The sequence below is a fragment of the Schistocerca americana genome, chromosome 7 (genome assembly GCF_021461395.2).
Source record: "Schistocerca americana isolate TAMUIC-IGC-003095 chromosome 7, iqSchAmer2.1, whole genome shotgun sequence".
Classification (NCBI taxonomy): Eukaryota; Metazoa; Arthropoda; class Insecta; order Orthoptera; family Acrididae; genus Schistocerca; species Schistocerca americana.
In genome coordinates this window covers 503,255,366-503,271,013 of record NC_060125.1, presented here as the reverse complement: position 1 = coordinate 503,271,013, position 15,648 = coordinate 503,255,366, and the positions used below count along the sequence as shown (strand labels likewise).

The 15,648-nt window shown below is 39.1% G+C and overlaps 1 protein-coding gene across 3 annotated transcripts in view; it reads right to left on the bottom strand.

Annotated features, from left to right (window-relative positions):
- The window catches only part of LOC124622029 (RNA-binding protein 33-like), a 246,829-nt gene that overhangs the window by 124,112 nt on the left and 107,069 nt on the right, over positions 1–15,648 (bottom strand). For 2 of the 3 annotated variants that reach the window (XM_047147585.1, XM_047147586.1), the window contains exon 7: positions 4,045–4,186. In XM_047147585.1, the coding sequence (XP_047003541.1) occupies positions 4,045–4,186 (142 nt within the window). The remainder of the gene's footprint in view (positions 1–4,044; positions 4,187–15,648) is intronic. The other variant, XM_047147587.1, reaches the window with a different exon arrangement.

The following is a 15,648-nucleotide window of genomic DNA, read 5'->3' as shown; positions in this document are numbered from 1 at the left end:
ATAACACTGTAGTTCTGCCAGAAATGGCAAAGGACTGGAAGATAAATTGAAAGGAACGGATCGCATCTTGAAAAGAGATTATGAATATCAGCAACAGTAAAACATGGGTAATGGAGTGTAGTCAAATTGAATCAGGTGATACTGAGGGATTTACATTAGAAAATGGGACATTAAAAATAATAAACAAGTCTTATTCATTTTCTGAATTATACAAACAGTTAAAGGAATCCTCAAACACTTGATAGATTTTCCCCATTTTTGTTTGTTACTGCCTTATTAACTAATGCAAAATGACATCCAATAAACACATGTTTCTGTTCTGCGTTCTGCCTGCTCTTACAGTTTTTCATTGTTTCTCCAATGGCATTTTCATTTTATTTCCTCACATCCTCACAGATACATTTCCAAGCAATTGTGTTTAATACAGTGTAATCTACTATATTTCTGTTATCATTTGCTTGCACACTCTCCTTCCTTGCTCCATTTGAAGTTTTCTTTTCTTTTGTCTCTGCCCCTAACACCTTTTACTGCTTTCCTGAGTACTTATGCTAAATAATTGGATCTTTCCTCTATATCCACATAATCCTGATTTTCCAAGATGCTAAACTGATTGCTTAATTTAATCTAGTATGCAGCCCTTATTATTAAACAATTTCTCGTAATCCAAACGTCTTGGTTTCTTGCCTTGTGAGTTTGCTTATTTCAGCTTTACTTCTATTTTACTCAGCATCTCAGAATTGATGAACTAAAGCAGTTCAGGACTGTCACATCCTGCACAATCTCTCTAACGTTTGATAAAAGATTCAGTTTCATTTCTTATTTCCAGTTAGTCCCTGCTGAGTCCCTTTTCTATTTGTGTTTTTCTTCTGCCAGAATGTATGAAGCATAAATATATTACCTTTGACAAATTCTACCAACATACACAGCTTTGGAAAACTCACGAACGAGCCAGATAAAGTAATGCAACAGATTTACTACACTGTGGAAGTGTGAGGTCAGCATGAGTATAGCATCAAATGTTAATGGCTCAGCAACACTTGAAGGAATGGGAAAAGACAGTGTGTCTATCAGCAAGCAGTTTCCGTGCACTGTGTTCTTCATTACAACATGGGTCAAAGACAACATTTGGATGACTGTACATGGGGAAGAATCATCGGAAAATTGGGAGGAAGACAAGTGTGATAAGTGTATCCCAGGAGTTTGGTACTGCTTGCAGCTTTGTTCCACATGCAGGGGGAGCATTCTGAATCATGGGCACTGCTGTACGAAGGAGAGGAAGTGGTCAACCATGTCAGCTACAGTAGATGATAACCACTCAATCGTGCAACAGGCAAGAAAGAACCCATGTCAAATAGTGGGTGCCATGGCAACTACATTTAACAGGACTGCAAGGCACGCAATCTCTCACTCCACAGAGGCATAGCGAATGAATGGGGTTGGTTTCTTTACCTGATGACCAGCATGTTGCACATTCTGTATGTGATGGTGCCAAGAGCAAAAGGACTGGACCAGCAAGCAGCTGGGTCGTGTACTCTTCGTGGATGAGAGCAGATTCAGTCTGAGTTGTGAGTCTGGATGTACCTTCATATGCCAAGTATGACAAGTAGTGGAACATGTAATGCACCTCAAAATGTTGTTGAACATAATCATTTTGGTGGTCCAGGTGTCATGGTGCGGGGAAGCACAATTGTGCATGGACATACTGACACCCACATCTTTGATCATGGTACACAAACCAGTTAACTTTATTGTGACACTGTACTCCTATCCCACATGCATCTTTTCAGGGGTGCATTCAGCCCCAATTTCATTTTTATGGATGGCAATCCACAACCACAGTGAATAGCAGAAGTGGAGGAGCCCATGGAACAACAGCATGTGTAGCAAATGGATGGCCCTGCCCGCATTACCGATTGAGATCCCTTTGAGTATGTGTGGGATGCGTTGGGGAGACGTGTTGCAGTATGTGAACATGCATCAACAACCAAGCAGCAGTTGTCAACTGCACTAGTGGAGGAATGGAATGTCCCACTACAAGAACTACTTACCAACCTTGTGGCCAACATGGCTATGGGTGCATGTTGCAGAGGATGCATTCCCATTCGTGGTGATCACACGCCCGTAAGTACCTTTTTCTGCCATTTGTGATGTCTAGGGTCCCATCATAAATCACCGAGACTTCAGTGTAATTACTGTCTTTGAAAAAAGGTGCCATTTCTGTTCATCTCACTGCATGTTCCCACCCCATCAGTTACCTTCTGTACTATACAGTAGCAGTTCTTTTTTAAGTAGGCTGCAAGTTCCATTGATGCTGATGATGATATGATGATTGGTTTGTGGGGCACTCAACTGCGTGGTATCAGCACACCTACAAATTCCAAACATTTGCTCAGTCCAATCTTCCCACTTTCATGAATGACGATGAAATGATGAGGACAACACAAACACCCAATCATCTCAAGGCAGGAGAAAATCCCTGACCCCGCCAGGAATCGAACCTGGGACCCTGTGCTCGAAGTTCCATTGAGCTATGTTACTTTGCAGCAACACATCATGAGAAAGTTACTTTTGTCCTTAAGTTTTGCGCACTAGTCATATTAATTTTTGCTATTATATTCAAATTTTCTCATTGAAGAATCCTTATTTCATTATTGTCCTCCTTTTCCATTAAAGTCTCTCATCAATGACTCGCGCTAAGATTTTCTATTATATATCAGCTTTCGCATTCCTTCAAAGAGGTATTATACGTTCACAGTAGCATATAATGTTGTTAGTGCATAGACCTGAAAGATTGTCATGGAAAATCTTTTGTTTATTTTTTTTTTTTTTTTTAATTTGTCTGCTATTCTATCTGAGATACCTATACGTCTGAAACATGGAGCACTTCTGATAACCCTATCATATCCCATCTGATGTTATTCAACTCATTATCCAATTACACTAACTTGTGTTTACTGCTGAATATCTCCTATATTCAGCTGAAATGCTGGTAGCAAGCACATGTAAGAGCATAATTTGCAGCATCTGATGAAGATGACTACAGTGGCAGCCAAAATATTGCACATAACAATGTAACTGTTTATCTAACAATGGAAAATCCATGATGGAGTGTAACAATATTATGAAAAGGATAGTCGCTACTCACCATATAGTGGAGACGCTGAGTCGCAGATAGGCCAACAAGGCCATTATCAAACACACTCACACACACACACACGCACACACACACACACTCTCTCTCTCTCTCTCTCTCTCTCTCTCTCTCTCTCTCTCTCTCTCTCTCTCTCTCTTCAGCTGACTTTCCGACGGTCTTTTTGTTGTGCCTACCTGTGACTCAGCATCTCCATTATATGGCGAGTAGAAACTATCTTTTTCATAATACTGTAATTGTTTATCTGTATAGACAAGAAAAAATGGAATGTTAATCCTTCAATTGTCCCTTTAGCTAATACATCAACAATAGCGCACACTATAACTGACTTTATTACTGTTTTATTAGTAAGCATAAGAAAATAAAATTAATCGTTGATTATCTTGCAGTTGCAATGGACACAATGTATGAGAACAAACACGAAAAACAGTTCAGTGATTGATAACTTTTTAAAGATTTAGTTCTTTTTTCTCCCATTCAGTTACAGGGAAAAGGATATACATTACGATTTCACACAGGTTTTGTATAAGTTGTCAACTTTTTTATAATGATACCAATCCACAAAATTATATTTTTTAAAGGTAATCACAACTATATACACAGTTGCACACCTGACAGATAAAGGCTTAAGTGCAGTTCGGACCATGTTTTTAATAATCACTCACTGCCTCATTTATGGAAGATGGGTAGCAATCCTGCTCCAGAACATGGCCAAATTAGGCAGTGTTAAATCAAAATGTGGACACTGGACTAAGGTGTGGAACTGAAATATGATGCTTACACAAAATAAGTGGATTTAATAATTTCGAAGTGTTTTATTACAAAATAGTCGGAGACTCAAGTTTGGAATAGTTCTAGGAACAAACTGAAATATACATACAATTTGCACTTACCATCTGAGTGGGGCTGTACAGCACCTCTGAAGTGTGGATTTATGAGAATCTTCTGAGGTGGTTGTTGCATCTGAGCAAAATGGGGTCCAGAGTTCTGGAATGAGTGGAATGGTTGTAGCTTCTGTTGATAATGTTGCTGCTGCTGCGGGCAGTACCACAAAAACACATTTACATGTTAATATATTAATGGATACTTCAACTACTACTGAATCAAAATGTTTCATACTTAAGCATAAAAAGCAAACCAACTTAACTTTGTTCTACTAGTATTTATTTTAGTTGATGCTACGATTTTTCTGTCACTTATCACTTCTTTCATTACTGACAATGATTTGTTTATGCAAAAATGCAAAATTAGGAGTTCACCTTCAGTGTAAAGCCTACCCACACTCTCCCCCCTCCCCACTGCAGCTCATTGGGTGAGTTAGAGCAGATATTGGATGTTCAAACCTAGTAAATTTGTCTTTATGGACACTAGTCAGTTGTTAACTGATAATGTCCTAAATTAACAGGATACCAATCACAGTGGAACTTTAATTCTACCTTCTCTGATTTTACTTTTTTCATGATTCTCCCTAAATTCATAGCCCCTGTGAAAAGATCAATGCTAAAAAAAGTCCTGATTTTACAATTCTTCCTAATAAGGTTTACCTCAATTAAGGTTCTTACTCAACATCTCGCTTGATTACATCCCCATTTCTTCCTATTGACATTTGACGTGACTGAATGAGCTATATGTGGCACAAAAGACAAATGGTTCGAAACACAGGTGGCGGCAGAGTTAAGGGGATATTTTGGGCCATTGTGAAGAGGGGAGACATCAGAGAGGAAATGGTGGCGTAATCCATGGTCGGTGTTGCCAACACAACTTGCAGCATTTAGCTTCACCGCACTAGTATGATACAACTACTGCTAGGTTGCATCGCTAATGAAAAAACAAGACAGTCAACGCAAAATGTTCCGGACCAAGCCAATAGGTGACAAAGTGATCCAGCCACCATATTTTCTTGTGCCACTTAGTCTTTTTGCATGTATTTCCAATGTACTGTGTTCAGTAACACTATCAACTGCCAATCTTTTAAATTCTAACACTGAGTCTCAAAGGATATGCTCGGTCATAAGCAAGGAAACATCGCCCATTTCTGGCTAGTGAGCTCTTATTGGCTGGCAACCTGTTAAAGTCAACCAATAGTCAGCGCTGCCACCACACCACACTAACACATATAAAAAGAGCTTGCCTACTGCATGTGTGGAGAGGACGAGTGGCCCTTCAACACCCTGAGTGCATGTAGAGGTGAAAGCATTTTGTGAAGTGCTGAAAATATATTTTTATGTAGATGATGTGCTATGACAGAGATGTCAAACAGAAATAGAATAAGGGTTTTGTGATATCACATTTTAAAGATTTTCATTTTCAATTCTGACACAATACAGTTGAAACAACTACATACATTACACAATACAGTTGCAACAACTACATACACTATTCACATACATACTTTGCACCACACACACTACACACTGCAGATCGTAAAGACTGGTAGTAGTGGAAAAGGGCACGAAGCAAAACTGTAGCACTTGAGTTTTTACATTTTACACAGTGTAGGAATTGAATGAGCCACCTTCTAATAAGCTTGTAACATCAACTGGGGAAGTAAACTCATTTTTTCACGTCTCTCTATCTCTCATCAACTCTAAAATAACACTTTAACATTGGTGAGCATATGAAGCGTAGCTTTTAAGAAAAGCATTAAACAATAACAGCAATGGTGACAAAATCTGTCATCAAGCAGTTATCCGAATTTATGTTTATGGTTTAACCACTTAGCTGCTGTGACGCTTTTGGTTTAATTCAACATGTTCAGCAATTTTTGCTTTTTTTCTGGGTGAACACAAAGGATGATCTCTCAATAACGCGTGTTTTGCATGTATAATTTGTACTTGTAGCATGTCGGAAAACATGCTTGATTACCTTGTACCCACATACCAATTTCAAATTTTTTTTTTTTTTTACTTGCTGTTACACATCCCTAATTTTTTTAAGAACTGATGAAATCCATTACCACAAATTATACTATAAACATTGTATTGTTCATTTAATTCCCTCCACTTAGACAGATTTTATACAAAGTATTGGAGAGGACTGTGATTTTTAATAATATATGCCAAGTACATGTGTTTTTGCTCATATTTTGGGGGTTTTACCATTTTCCTGAATTTTACAGTTTTGAGGTCTGGACCACATGAAAACATAAAATAGGGGTTTCTCTGTAGTAATAAATAAAAATCAGTGGAGCAAAATACAATTAATTTTCCTTTCACTTTTAAATCACTTATAATAAAGCTGTACATTTTTTACTGAAACCTTCCCACACCTCCCAAAGAGGTACTTCATCGCCCACCCAATCTACGAAATATCTTAGTTCATCCTTACACAACTACGTCCAATTCCTTACCATATGAGTCACACTCCTGTGGAAGATCCAGGTGCAAGACCTATACAATGCACCTACCCCACACATTCTACTAAAGTCATGGGCATATCCCATCCTATAATTTGATGCTGGAGTGGTCCACAGCCTTTATGTAATTATATAACTTGATTGTTTCCACTTGAGGCTGTCAAATAATTAATTTTTTTATTTCTTTCGATAGTAATTTTGGTTATTGCTACTCATCATCAGGCAGAAGTATCAAATATAAATATTCATAAAGGCGCTTACATACAGCTACTACTCCAAACATTAAGAATATGTGAAGTGTCCAAATTACACAATAAATACATAGTCACAAAATCAGATAAAAACCATGATGGTAACATTTCTAACATTTGAATGGCCCCACTGTCAAACTTTATGAGTGTTTAGCAAGCCGCAAGCAAGCACAGTTATGAAACACGAGATTTTCAAATAATTCCTAGTCAGCACTAGTGCTAATAATAAAAGGTAACAGAAGTGAGGTTGTACTTAAGTGAGTGCGTCTTTCCCCGTCCAACCCTCTCCCCAATTCCTCTGACCCATTAACAGAACCATTCTTATATCAGGTACCTATCCCCATGTTAACACTGTTCTGATGCCATTGTTATTTATATGCTTTTGAACATGTGAATACACTGTAGAATTAATCTTAAGTCACTATCATCACAGTATACTGACACAGTCTCTTATTAAATGTAAATGCTGTGTGACTAGGGGCTCCCGTCGGCTAGACCGTTCGCCAGGTGCAAGTCTTTCGATTTGACGCCACTTCGATGACTTGCGCATCGATGGGGATGAAATTAACACATTAGATATATGAATATGTTATGGACAACTTTATACCAATTTGTTTCGTATCCAGGAAGATGTTACGTGCACTGTTATACACGCATCTAAAATATGTTACATAATTTAACTACTTTGAAACATCTTTATATACTGAACACGCACAATGTGTGCCACCTCATATAGCAATAAGTCAATAATAGTGCATTGCTTTCTAAACTGACTTAGAAATACCAACACACATGAGATGCAATAACATGTACTGAAATGTGTGTATTCTAGTTTTGTAGCATGAATAGTAGTTACACTGTTATCATTGTTTTGTATTGTCCCCATCTTCCTTAAGAAAATGAAGGAGTTTTGTGTTGAATGCATATGTATTTTGTATTCACAATGCTTGTGGGTTAAATGTGAGTAACGTATTTTAAAAATCTTCATGAATACTGTGTTTTAAATCGGTCTTACCAAAGCAGCCCAAACGGCAGTGTTTTCCTAAGCATTCTGAGAAAACCAATGGTTGTATGAATAAATCTGCACAAGTGTCTTACAGTTTTAGAATGTAGTTTACAGTGTTATTTTTCCTGTAGAAGTAATCTTCCATACGAAGTGGGAAATAACCTAGGATGCATATATACGAATGGTCAACTAAGGACCACATGTTCCTTTTTGGTGGTTCTTTTGTTCTAGGGCTCTTTCGTCTGCCCACTGTTTTTTCTTCCTGTCTGCTGACCACTTCAGACCAGTTTTTTTCACTCTCCTACCTTGAAATCCTTCCACATTCGATACCTTTCCCTGAACACCTCTCTGTCAGTTAACACTTCTCTGTCAGTTGCTCCTTCAGCTTTCGTATAATTTTTTTTTCTACTTTATGGATGCCACTTCTTGTTGACTTCTTACGCCACAAACTTTTGAAGATCTGTTTGGTTAATCGACTGTCTTTAATTTGATATAAATGTCCAAAAAATAGAAGTCTTCTTCTGAGAAGTTTTCTATATTTAAATAAATTTTGTCATTACTACGAAGTTCCATAGTTTCTCATGGGCCTAATACATTCCTAATGATTCGCCTTTTTATTATTTCTAATTTATAGTTTAATGCTAGATATTCACTTGCATACAGTGGAACCTTGAGTAGCAAGCATAATTTGTTCAAGAGTGTTACTCGTAGAGAGAAATACTCATTAAGTGAAACAATTTATCGCCTATAAATTAATGTAAAATATGATAATGCATTCCATGCAGAAAAAAATACTGAAAGTTTTAGCTTTGACGTGCCATTTATTCAAAGAAAATTATACATACAATATACGCACTTTATTATTCATGATACATAATTAGTTCTTTTTTACTAGCAAGCTATATATAGTCATTTGTTTCTGCTTATGCTTCAACATTTGGCAAAACTGCGGCACAGTATTCTCATAAAATAAATTTGTAGCGCACATACCCACTGCTTTATTGGAGGTGGTGATTTTCAATGTACAATGCAACCGATTCACATGCTTTCCACATTAACATTTCTCTTGTTGCACCAGAAGATTGCTGCTTTCTCGTTACCACCACCACCTCCTCCTCCTCTGAAGAACTCCTCACCACAACTTCCTGCTATGAAACACACTACAACTCCATAAGCTCTTTGGTGGTCATTTCTTGGCTGTGATCTTCCACAAGCTCATCAATATCATTGTTATTCACTTCTAGTCTCATGTTCTTAGCCAAAGACACAATCTCATTGACTACAGGCTTCACAGGTACTGACTCAAATGCCTCAGAGTCACATTTGACAATGCACTCCAGCCAAAGCTTCATCCAAGCAGAAGTGAGAGTTTTCTTGGTAACCCCCCGCCACATCTTTTCGAACATATTGATGCAGGTAAATATGTTGAAGTATTATTTCCAAAACTCTCTGAGAGTCAGTCATTCAACTCATTCAAGTCAGTCAACTCAAAGCAATGCTCGAAGCGTGCTTTAGTGCACAGCTTCTTAAAGTTAGAAATAATCTGTTTTTTGGTCCATAGGCTGGAGTAACGGAGTGGTGTTGGGAGACAAATTTGATCTCAATGAACTGAAATTCTTCAAGAACGTAGTCTTGTAGGCCTAGAGAATGGATAGGAGTGTTGTCCATAGCAAGGAAGACATGGATGGCAGATTCATATCAAGCAAATATTTTTTCACTGAAGGACCAAACACTTCATTGATCCAATCACAAAAAAGATTACATGTCACTCTAGACTTGTTATTGGGCCTCCACATCACACTTAACCTGTTGTTCTGCACTTTAAACTTCTTAAAGGCTTGTGTAATGTCTGAATGGTAAACAAGCGGCAGTTTAATTCTCAAATCATCACTTGCATTGGCACATAATAGCAGTGTAAGATGGTCTCTCATTGGCTTGTGACCGGGTAATGCATTCTCCTCTGCTGTTATGAAGGTAAGCTTCGGCACCTTTTTCCAGAATAGATCCATCTCGTCACAATTAAAAACCTGTTACGGCAGATAACCCTCAGAATCTACAAGCATTTTGACGTTTCTGACGAAGTTCTCTGCTGCTTTTGTAGCGGAGCTGGCTGCTTCAACGTGCCTCACAATGCTGTGGATGCTGGTTCTCTTCTTAAACTTCTTGAACCACACACGACTTCCCTTAACATTTCTTTGGCCACTGATGACCCTTGGTGCTTCTTAACAAGGTTGGCAAAATTCATTCTCAACTTCTCACAAATGATGTTCTCATTCCAGAATGAGATTTTCGCTCTGCAGCGGAGTGTGCGCTGATATGATACTTCCTGGCAGATTAAAACTGTGTGCCCGGCCGAGACTCGAACTCGGGACCTTTGCCTTTCGCAGGCAAGTGCTCTACCATCTGAGCTATCGAAGCACGACTCACGCCCGGTCCTCACAGCTTCACTTCTGCCAGTATCTCGTCTCCCACCTTCCAAACTTTACAGAAGCTCTCCTGCAAACCCTGCAGAACTAGCACTCCTGAAAGAAAGGATACTGCAGAGACATACTGGCAGAAGTGAAGCTGTGAGGACCAGGCGTGAGTCGTGCTTCGGTAGCTCCGATGGTAGAGCACTTGCCCCCGAAAGGCGAAGGTCCCGAGTTCAAGTCTCGGTCGGGCACACAGTTTTAATCTGCTAGGAAGTTTCATATCAGCGCACACTCCGCTGCAGAGTGAAAATCTCATTCTGGAAACATCCCCCAGGCTGTGGCTAAGCCATGTCTCCGCAGTATCCTTTCTTTCAGAAGTGCTAGTTCTGCAGGGTTCGCAGGAGAGCTTCTGTAAAGTTTGGAAGGTGGGAGACGAGATACTGGCAGAAGTGAAGCTGTGAGGACCGGGTGTGAGTCGTGCTTCGGTAGCTCAGATGGTAGAGCACTTGCCCGCAAAAGGCAAAGGTCCCGAGTTCGAGTCTCAGTCGGGCACACAGTTTTAATCTGCCAGGAAGATGTTCTCATTAATAGTGTCACCTTACAATTGCTTGTCATTTATCCATACACGGAGCAACCTTTCGACATCAGCCAGAATACGAAACCATTGTTTAGATACTCTTGTCACTCCCTTTGAAGCATCTATATCTGTAATTTTGTCCCTGTTCTTGAGGATAGTGCAAATAAATAATGTAGACCAATTGTAAGTATGTGCTAAATCAGCAACATTCACACCACGTTCACGTTTTTCAGTGATTTTGTGTGTCATTCCTAAGGTCATTTTTTTCTCTTTTGTCGTCTTCTTGAGGCTTTATCTTTAGGGACATTTATATGAAGATTATTAAAATCTACACACAAAGAAAAATGCTGTGTGAAAACAAGTTTAGAAAAATGTGTGGCCACAAGCTGCACTAAGATGATAGCAAAAGAGCACTAAACCCAGACTGCAGTGCATACAAAAGACATTGTTCATATACCTCTGTTAACAATGAAAGGTGTTCATATTGTTGAGCATTGCTCTCGCTGCAGGAACAGCTGGTGTCATCACACTAAATCTACGTAATCGTTGTTGCTCATTATGCAAAACATTGCTCACAAAGTGAGTCACTTTTTTTTTACAATCTGTTTCGCATGTTATGTGAATTGCACCTTATGAGAGGTGCTCATTAAGTGACATTGCACTGTATAGAGATTCTGCCTTCACTAGTGTATTGAATGCACCTTGTTTTTTGCATTTTTAGACAGGCATTTTGTTGTGACTCGCCGATTATTCAAAGTGCCGCCGCGCAATTACGCACGTCCTCTACGTGCGGCGCTGTCTGCCAGCCATGCAGCAGCTGCGCCACCTAAGCGGCCAGCCGAGCAGCAGCCGCTAGACTGAGACTCAGGGTTTAATCGAATGCCGACTTGTTCACAGGTCCACTTACTCAGTGGCTTATATGTGTTGTTGTGTTGTCCGAAATATGTGTGTTAAATTTGAAGATTTAACACATTTTTTATTGTTAACATCTTTAGTTAAACCACATGCTTTTCCCATTTTACAAATCCTTTCCTCTATAACTGCTGTCTCCCAAAGGTATTCAAATTTTTTAACCTTTTCAATTTGGCTGTTATCAGAAAGTGGCAGCATCTTTTTAATGTTTGTAATATGTTTTCCCCATGCAGAAATTCTTAAGCTAGTCCTACTGGCTATTGCTTCTACAAGATTAATTTTTGATATAGGAGATGTCACATTTTCAGAAAGTATAGCAATGTCATCTGCAAATGTGAGACAGTTAATTTCAATATTTTTGTTTCCTTTTCCCAACCTTATTTGTGAAATCTTACATTCATTCAGTTTTTCCTTCCAAAGTTGCACGGTTTTTTCTAAAACACTATTAAAAAGAATCGGGGACAGGCCACCACCTTACTTTACACCTGCATGTATTTCAAAGGGCTGAGATATTTCTCCCACAAATTTCGCTTTAGATTCAGTGTCTGTAAGCATATATTTTTTATTTTATTTATTAATTCAGTATATTTAGTAAGCAATGTCACAAAAGATGGTTTTATGTGGTTGTGAAGTTCACATTCAGTGTTTTTGTTGCAATGTATGCATGAGTAATGGGGTCTATATGATTATTACTGCCCAGATTGCTAGATGTTATGAGCATGCAAAGCTAGGGGAGACGACTTTTACAAAGTCATGCCTTGGTAAATGATATACCCATCTCCTTCCTTAAATAGTACGGTTCTATTATACAGCAGAATATCGAATGTTTGCCGACTGACTTATAATAATTATTAATTCACTCAGATAGGAAATGTTTACTCTGTAGTGCATGATGTCTGGCGATAGCATACAGAATACCACACGAGAATGTGTTTTTTCCTGCCAACAGCCTCATTTATCACCTATACAGTGTACACACGTAATGGTTTGATGCAATTTTTGTAAAAGAAGATAATACCACTAACTGCATGTATAATTTATGCCATTTTTATGTCATTCTTAGTTCGTTCTTGATTAATATAGACCCATTCTTGCACTGAAATAGCCAACATATGTATGTGCTGATGACATATACAGGGTGCTAAAAAGAAAGTGTTGAAGATTTTGAGGGGTGTTAGTATCCACCAAAACAAGAACATAAAGTCCAATAAACACAGGTCCTCAAAACTTACTTTCTGAGATATGCACACATGTTCATAGGGAAGGTTCGACCTGATGTCCTTTCATCACACTTGTAATAGGAGGTGTCCAACATGATTTCTGTCCATGGCAATGCATCCCTCTCTCCCTTGGGATAACAAATCACCACTCATTGAAATACACCTGGTTGTCATCGTAAGCTGCCATGCATTGAAAACGAAATCCTGCACTATTTGGACATCACTGACTGGGATGGCATAGACTAATGCCTTTAAGCATCCCCCCCCAAATAACCAAAATCCTACGGGAACCAAATATGTTGGGGACTGAAGTCTGGGGAATGGGGAGGTCAAGGTGTGGGGCCTCCCAGACCTATCCAGCGATCTTGAAATGTCAGCATCAGATGTTCATGCACTCTGCAGAGGAAATGTGCTGGTGCATGACAGTGCATAAACCACACCTGTAATCTTTGCTGATAAGGCCAACAAGGGAGGCAATATATTAACAAGAAATTTATGACAATGAGTCCCGTTTAATCTTCATTGTAGGATGTACAGCCCTAGTAATTTATCACTAAAAACACCTGCCCATACACTGATGTCGTTTATGCACTCTTTCTGCAAGTGCACAGGGATTTCCATTAGCCCACTCATGCTGGTTATGAACGTCACATGCCATCTCTTGTGAACCCTGCCTCGTCAGTCACTAAAATCTTCGGCAAAAGCAGTAGATCTGCAGTACACTTCTGTAAGAGCCACTGACAGGACTGCAATCTGCTGTGGTCACCTTCTGGCCTTAGTGCTTTATTGCACTGAAGATGGTACGGATGCAGCAATTGCTCATGTAGTACCAACCAGACAAATAGAGAATCATGCCTTCTGCTGCTGCCAATTGCCACACACTGGTTCACAATGTCATCTCTTGTGAAACCCACCTTGTCGTAGATTTAGAACACGCTCCTCCATCTGAGGTGTGTGGACTGATCAAGACCACCTACTGTTCACCTTGTGTGGTGCTAGAGGACCTGTGTCCTTGAAATGCTGAAATAGTTAGCCGAACAGCTTATGGTACTGTGTGATGTGAATATTTTTCCGTGTAGATGGCACAGGCTTGCAACTATTTCCATTTGCTAAACTGTAGCAGAAAATCATATGTACCATTTCACTTGTCAATTAGTACATGCCTATTGCTAACATGTGGAAGACAAAAGAAAATTACTGCACCATTTATGTAGAGGGCAATATGCACATCACAACAACAGTAAACATAACAATTAAGCCATTTTTTTTAAAGTTGATACAACTCTACAACACATACCCAGCACTGCTAGAAATTTACTGCACAATAACACACACTAACAAGTCTGAGACTACAGCATCTATAACATAATGCTGACAACACAACTGGTTGTAAACTACCCAATGCTCAGACTGATGTTAATACCAGAGTATGTCAATACAGAAAGACATGCAGAGTAATGAACCCTGCTTACAGGTCACTAAGGCTATGATTGTGTCCATACAGTATTTGTCTCCTCAATGTTTATCTTGCATGTCAAGGAGGTGGAGTTATTGTCTTCAACCGCTATGGACAAATGTAACGATCTCAGATTGTATGCATTTCCGAACCCATATTTATTGGACCTTTTTTTCTTGTCTTGATGGTTACTACCACCTCTCAAAACATCCGACACTTTTTTTTTGCCAACAACCCATATACATGTCGGATAGTTTTTATTATTTTGGTATATGCTGAAGCACAATGTGAGCAATATGTTAATTTTGACTTTATTTTATTATATAACTGCTAAACGCATGACACGACTCAAATATAATTGTGTGTATATGATCTGCTTTTGCAGTTCACGATATTCCAATTGATAATGGCCATAAGGCTGAAACTACAATATTGGTTTTTATAAATAAATAACTTTACAGTCAAATGTGGAAATGATGTTCTGTTAGAAAAGTTCTCAGCCTCATTTAGATGCTTATTGATGTGTCAATGCCTCCACTGTATGCTGAACTGTTACTTTCACTCTTCCCATTATTTACACTGTTTGCCATTAAAAATTTGACACCATGAAGATGGTATGTGAAAAAAGTCAATCTGGCATTAAATGCTCTGTACTGTTGGATATACAAATGATTAACACCTAAACGCAAATTCTCGAAGTATGTACAAGCAGTGGTATTTAATCCCACTCAGAAATTTTATTTCTTTGTGACACGATCAAGTTTTGTCTCATATAAGAAGGATAAACTTCTAGCAGCACATACCAAAAATTCAACAGCTACACAATGGAGGCCGGTCAAGATGTGGTTTACCATTCTGTGATATTAGTGGTTGGGTGTCTCATGACTGTCATGTTAATGTTGAATCAACTGGTTCAGCAGGACGGACCATACTCAACAACCTTGCAGGATGACAGTGGTTCCGTGTGACTAGCGCCCAAGAGGACAAACGTACAGTTCACTTGGCTGTGCAGTGTCATATACCCATGTCAAGAACCCTGAGTCAGGTAATGGGCTTGCTTGCAACAAGGCAAGGCAAGTACCCACAAGGGCAGCGCAACAAGGTCCGGTGAACCATGGACTTTCAGCATGATGAACATTGTCGTGTCTTCCCTTGTCACAGCAGCAGAGAGAGGTGGGCTGTCAGTGGTGCACCATCACCACCAACAACAATGGACCCAAAACTGGCACCATGTCATCCTTTCAGACTAATCCTAATTCTGTGTACTGCATCATAGCAAACTTATCGATATGTGAGGGTTCCAAGGAGA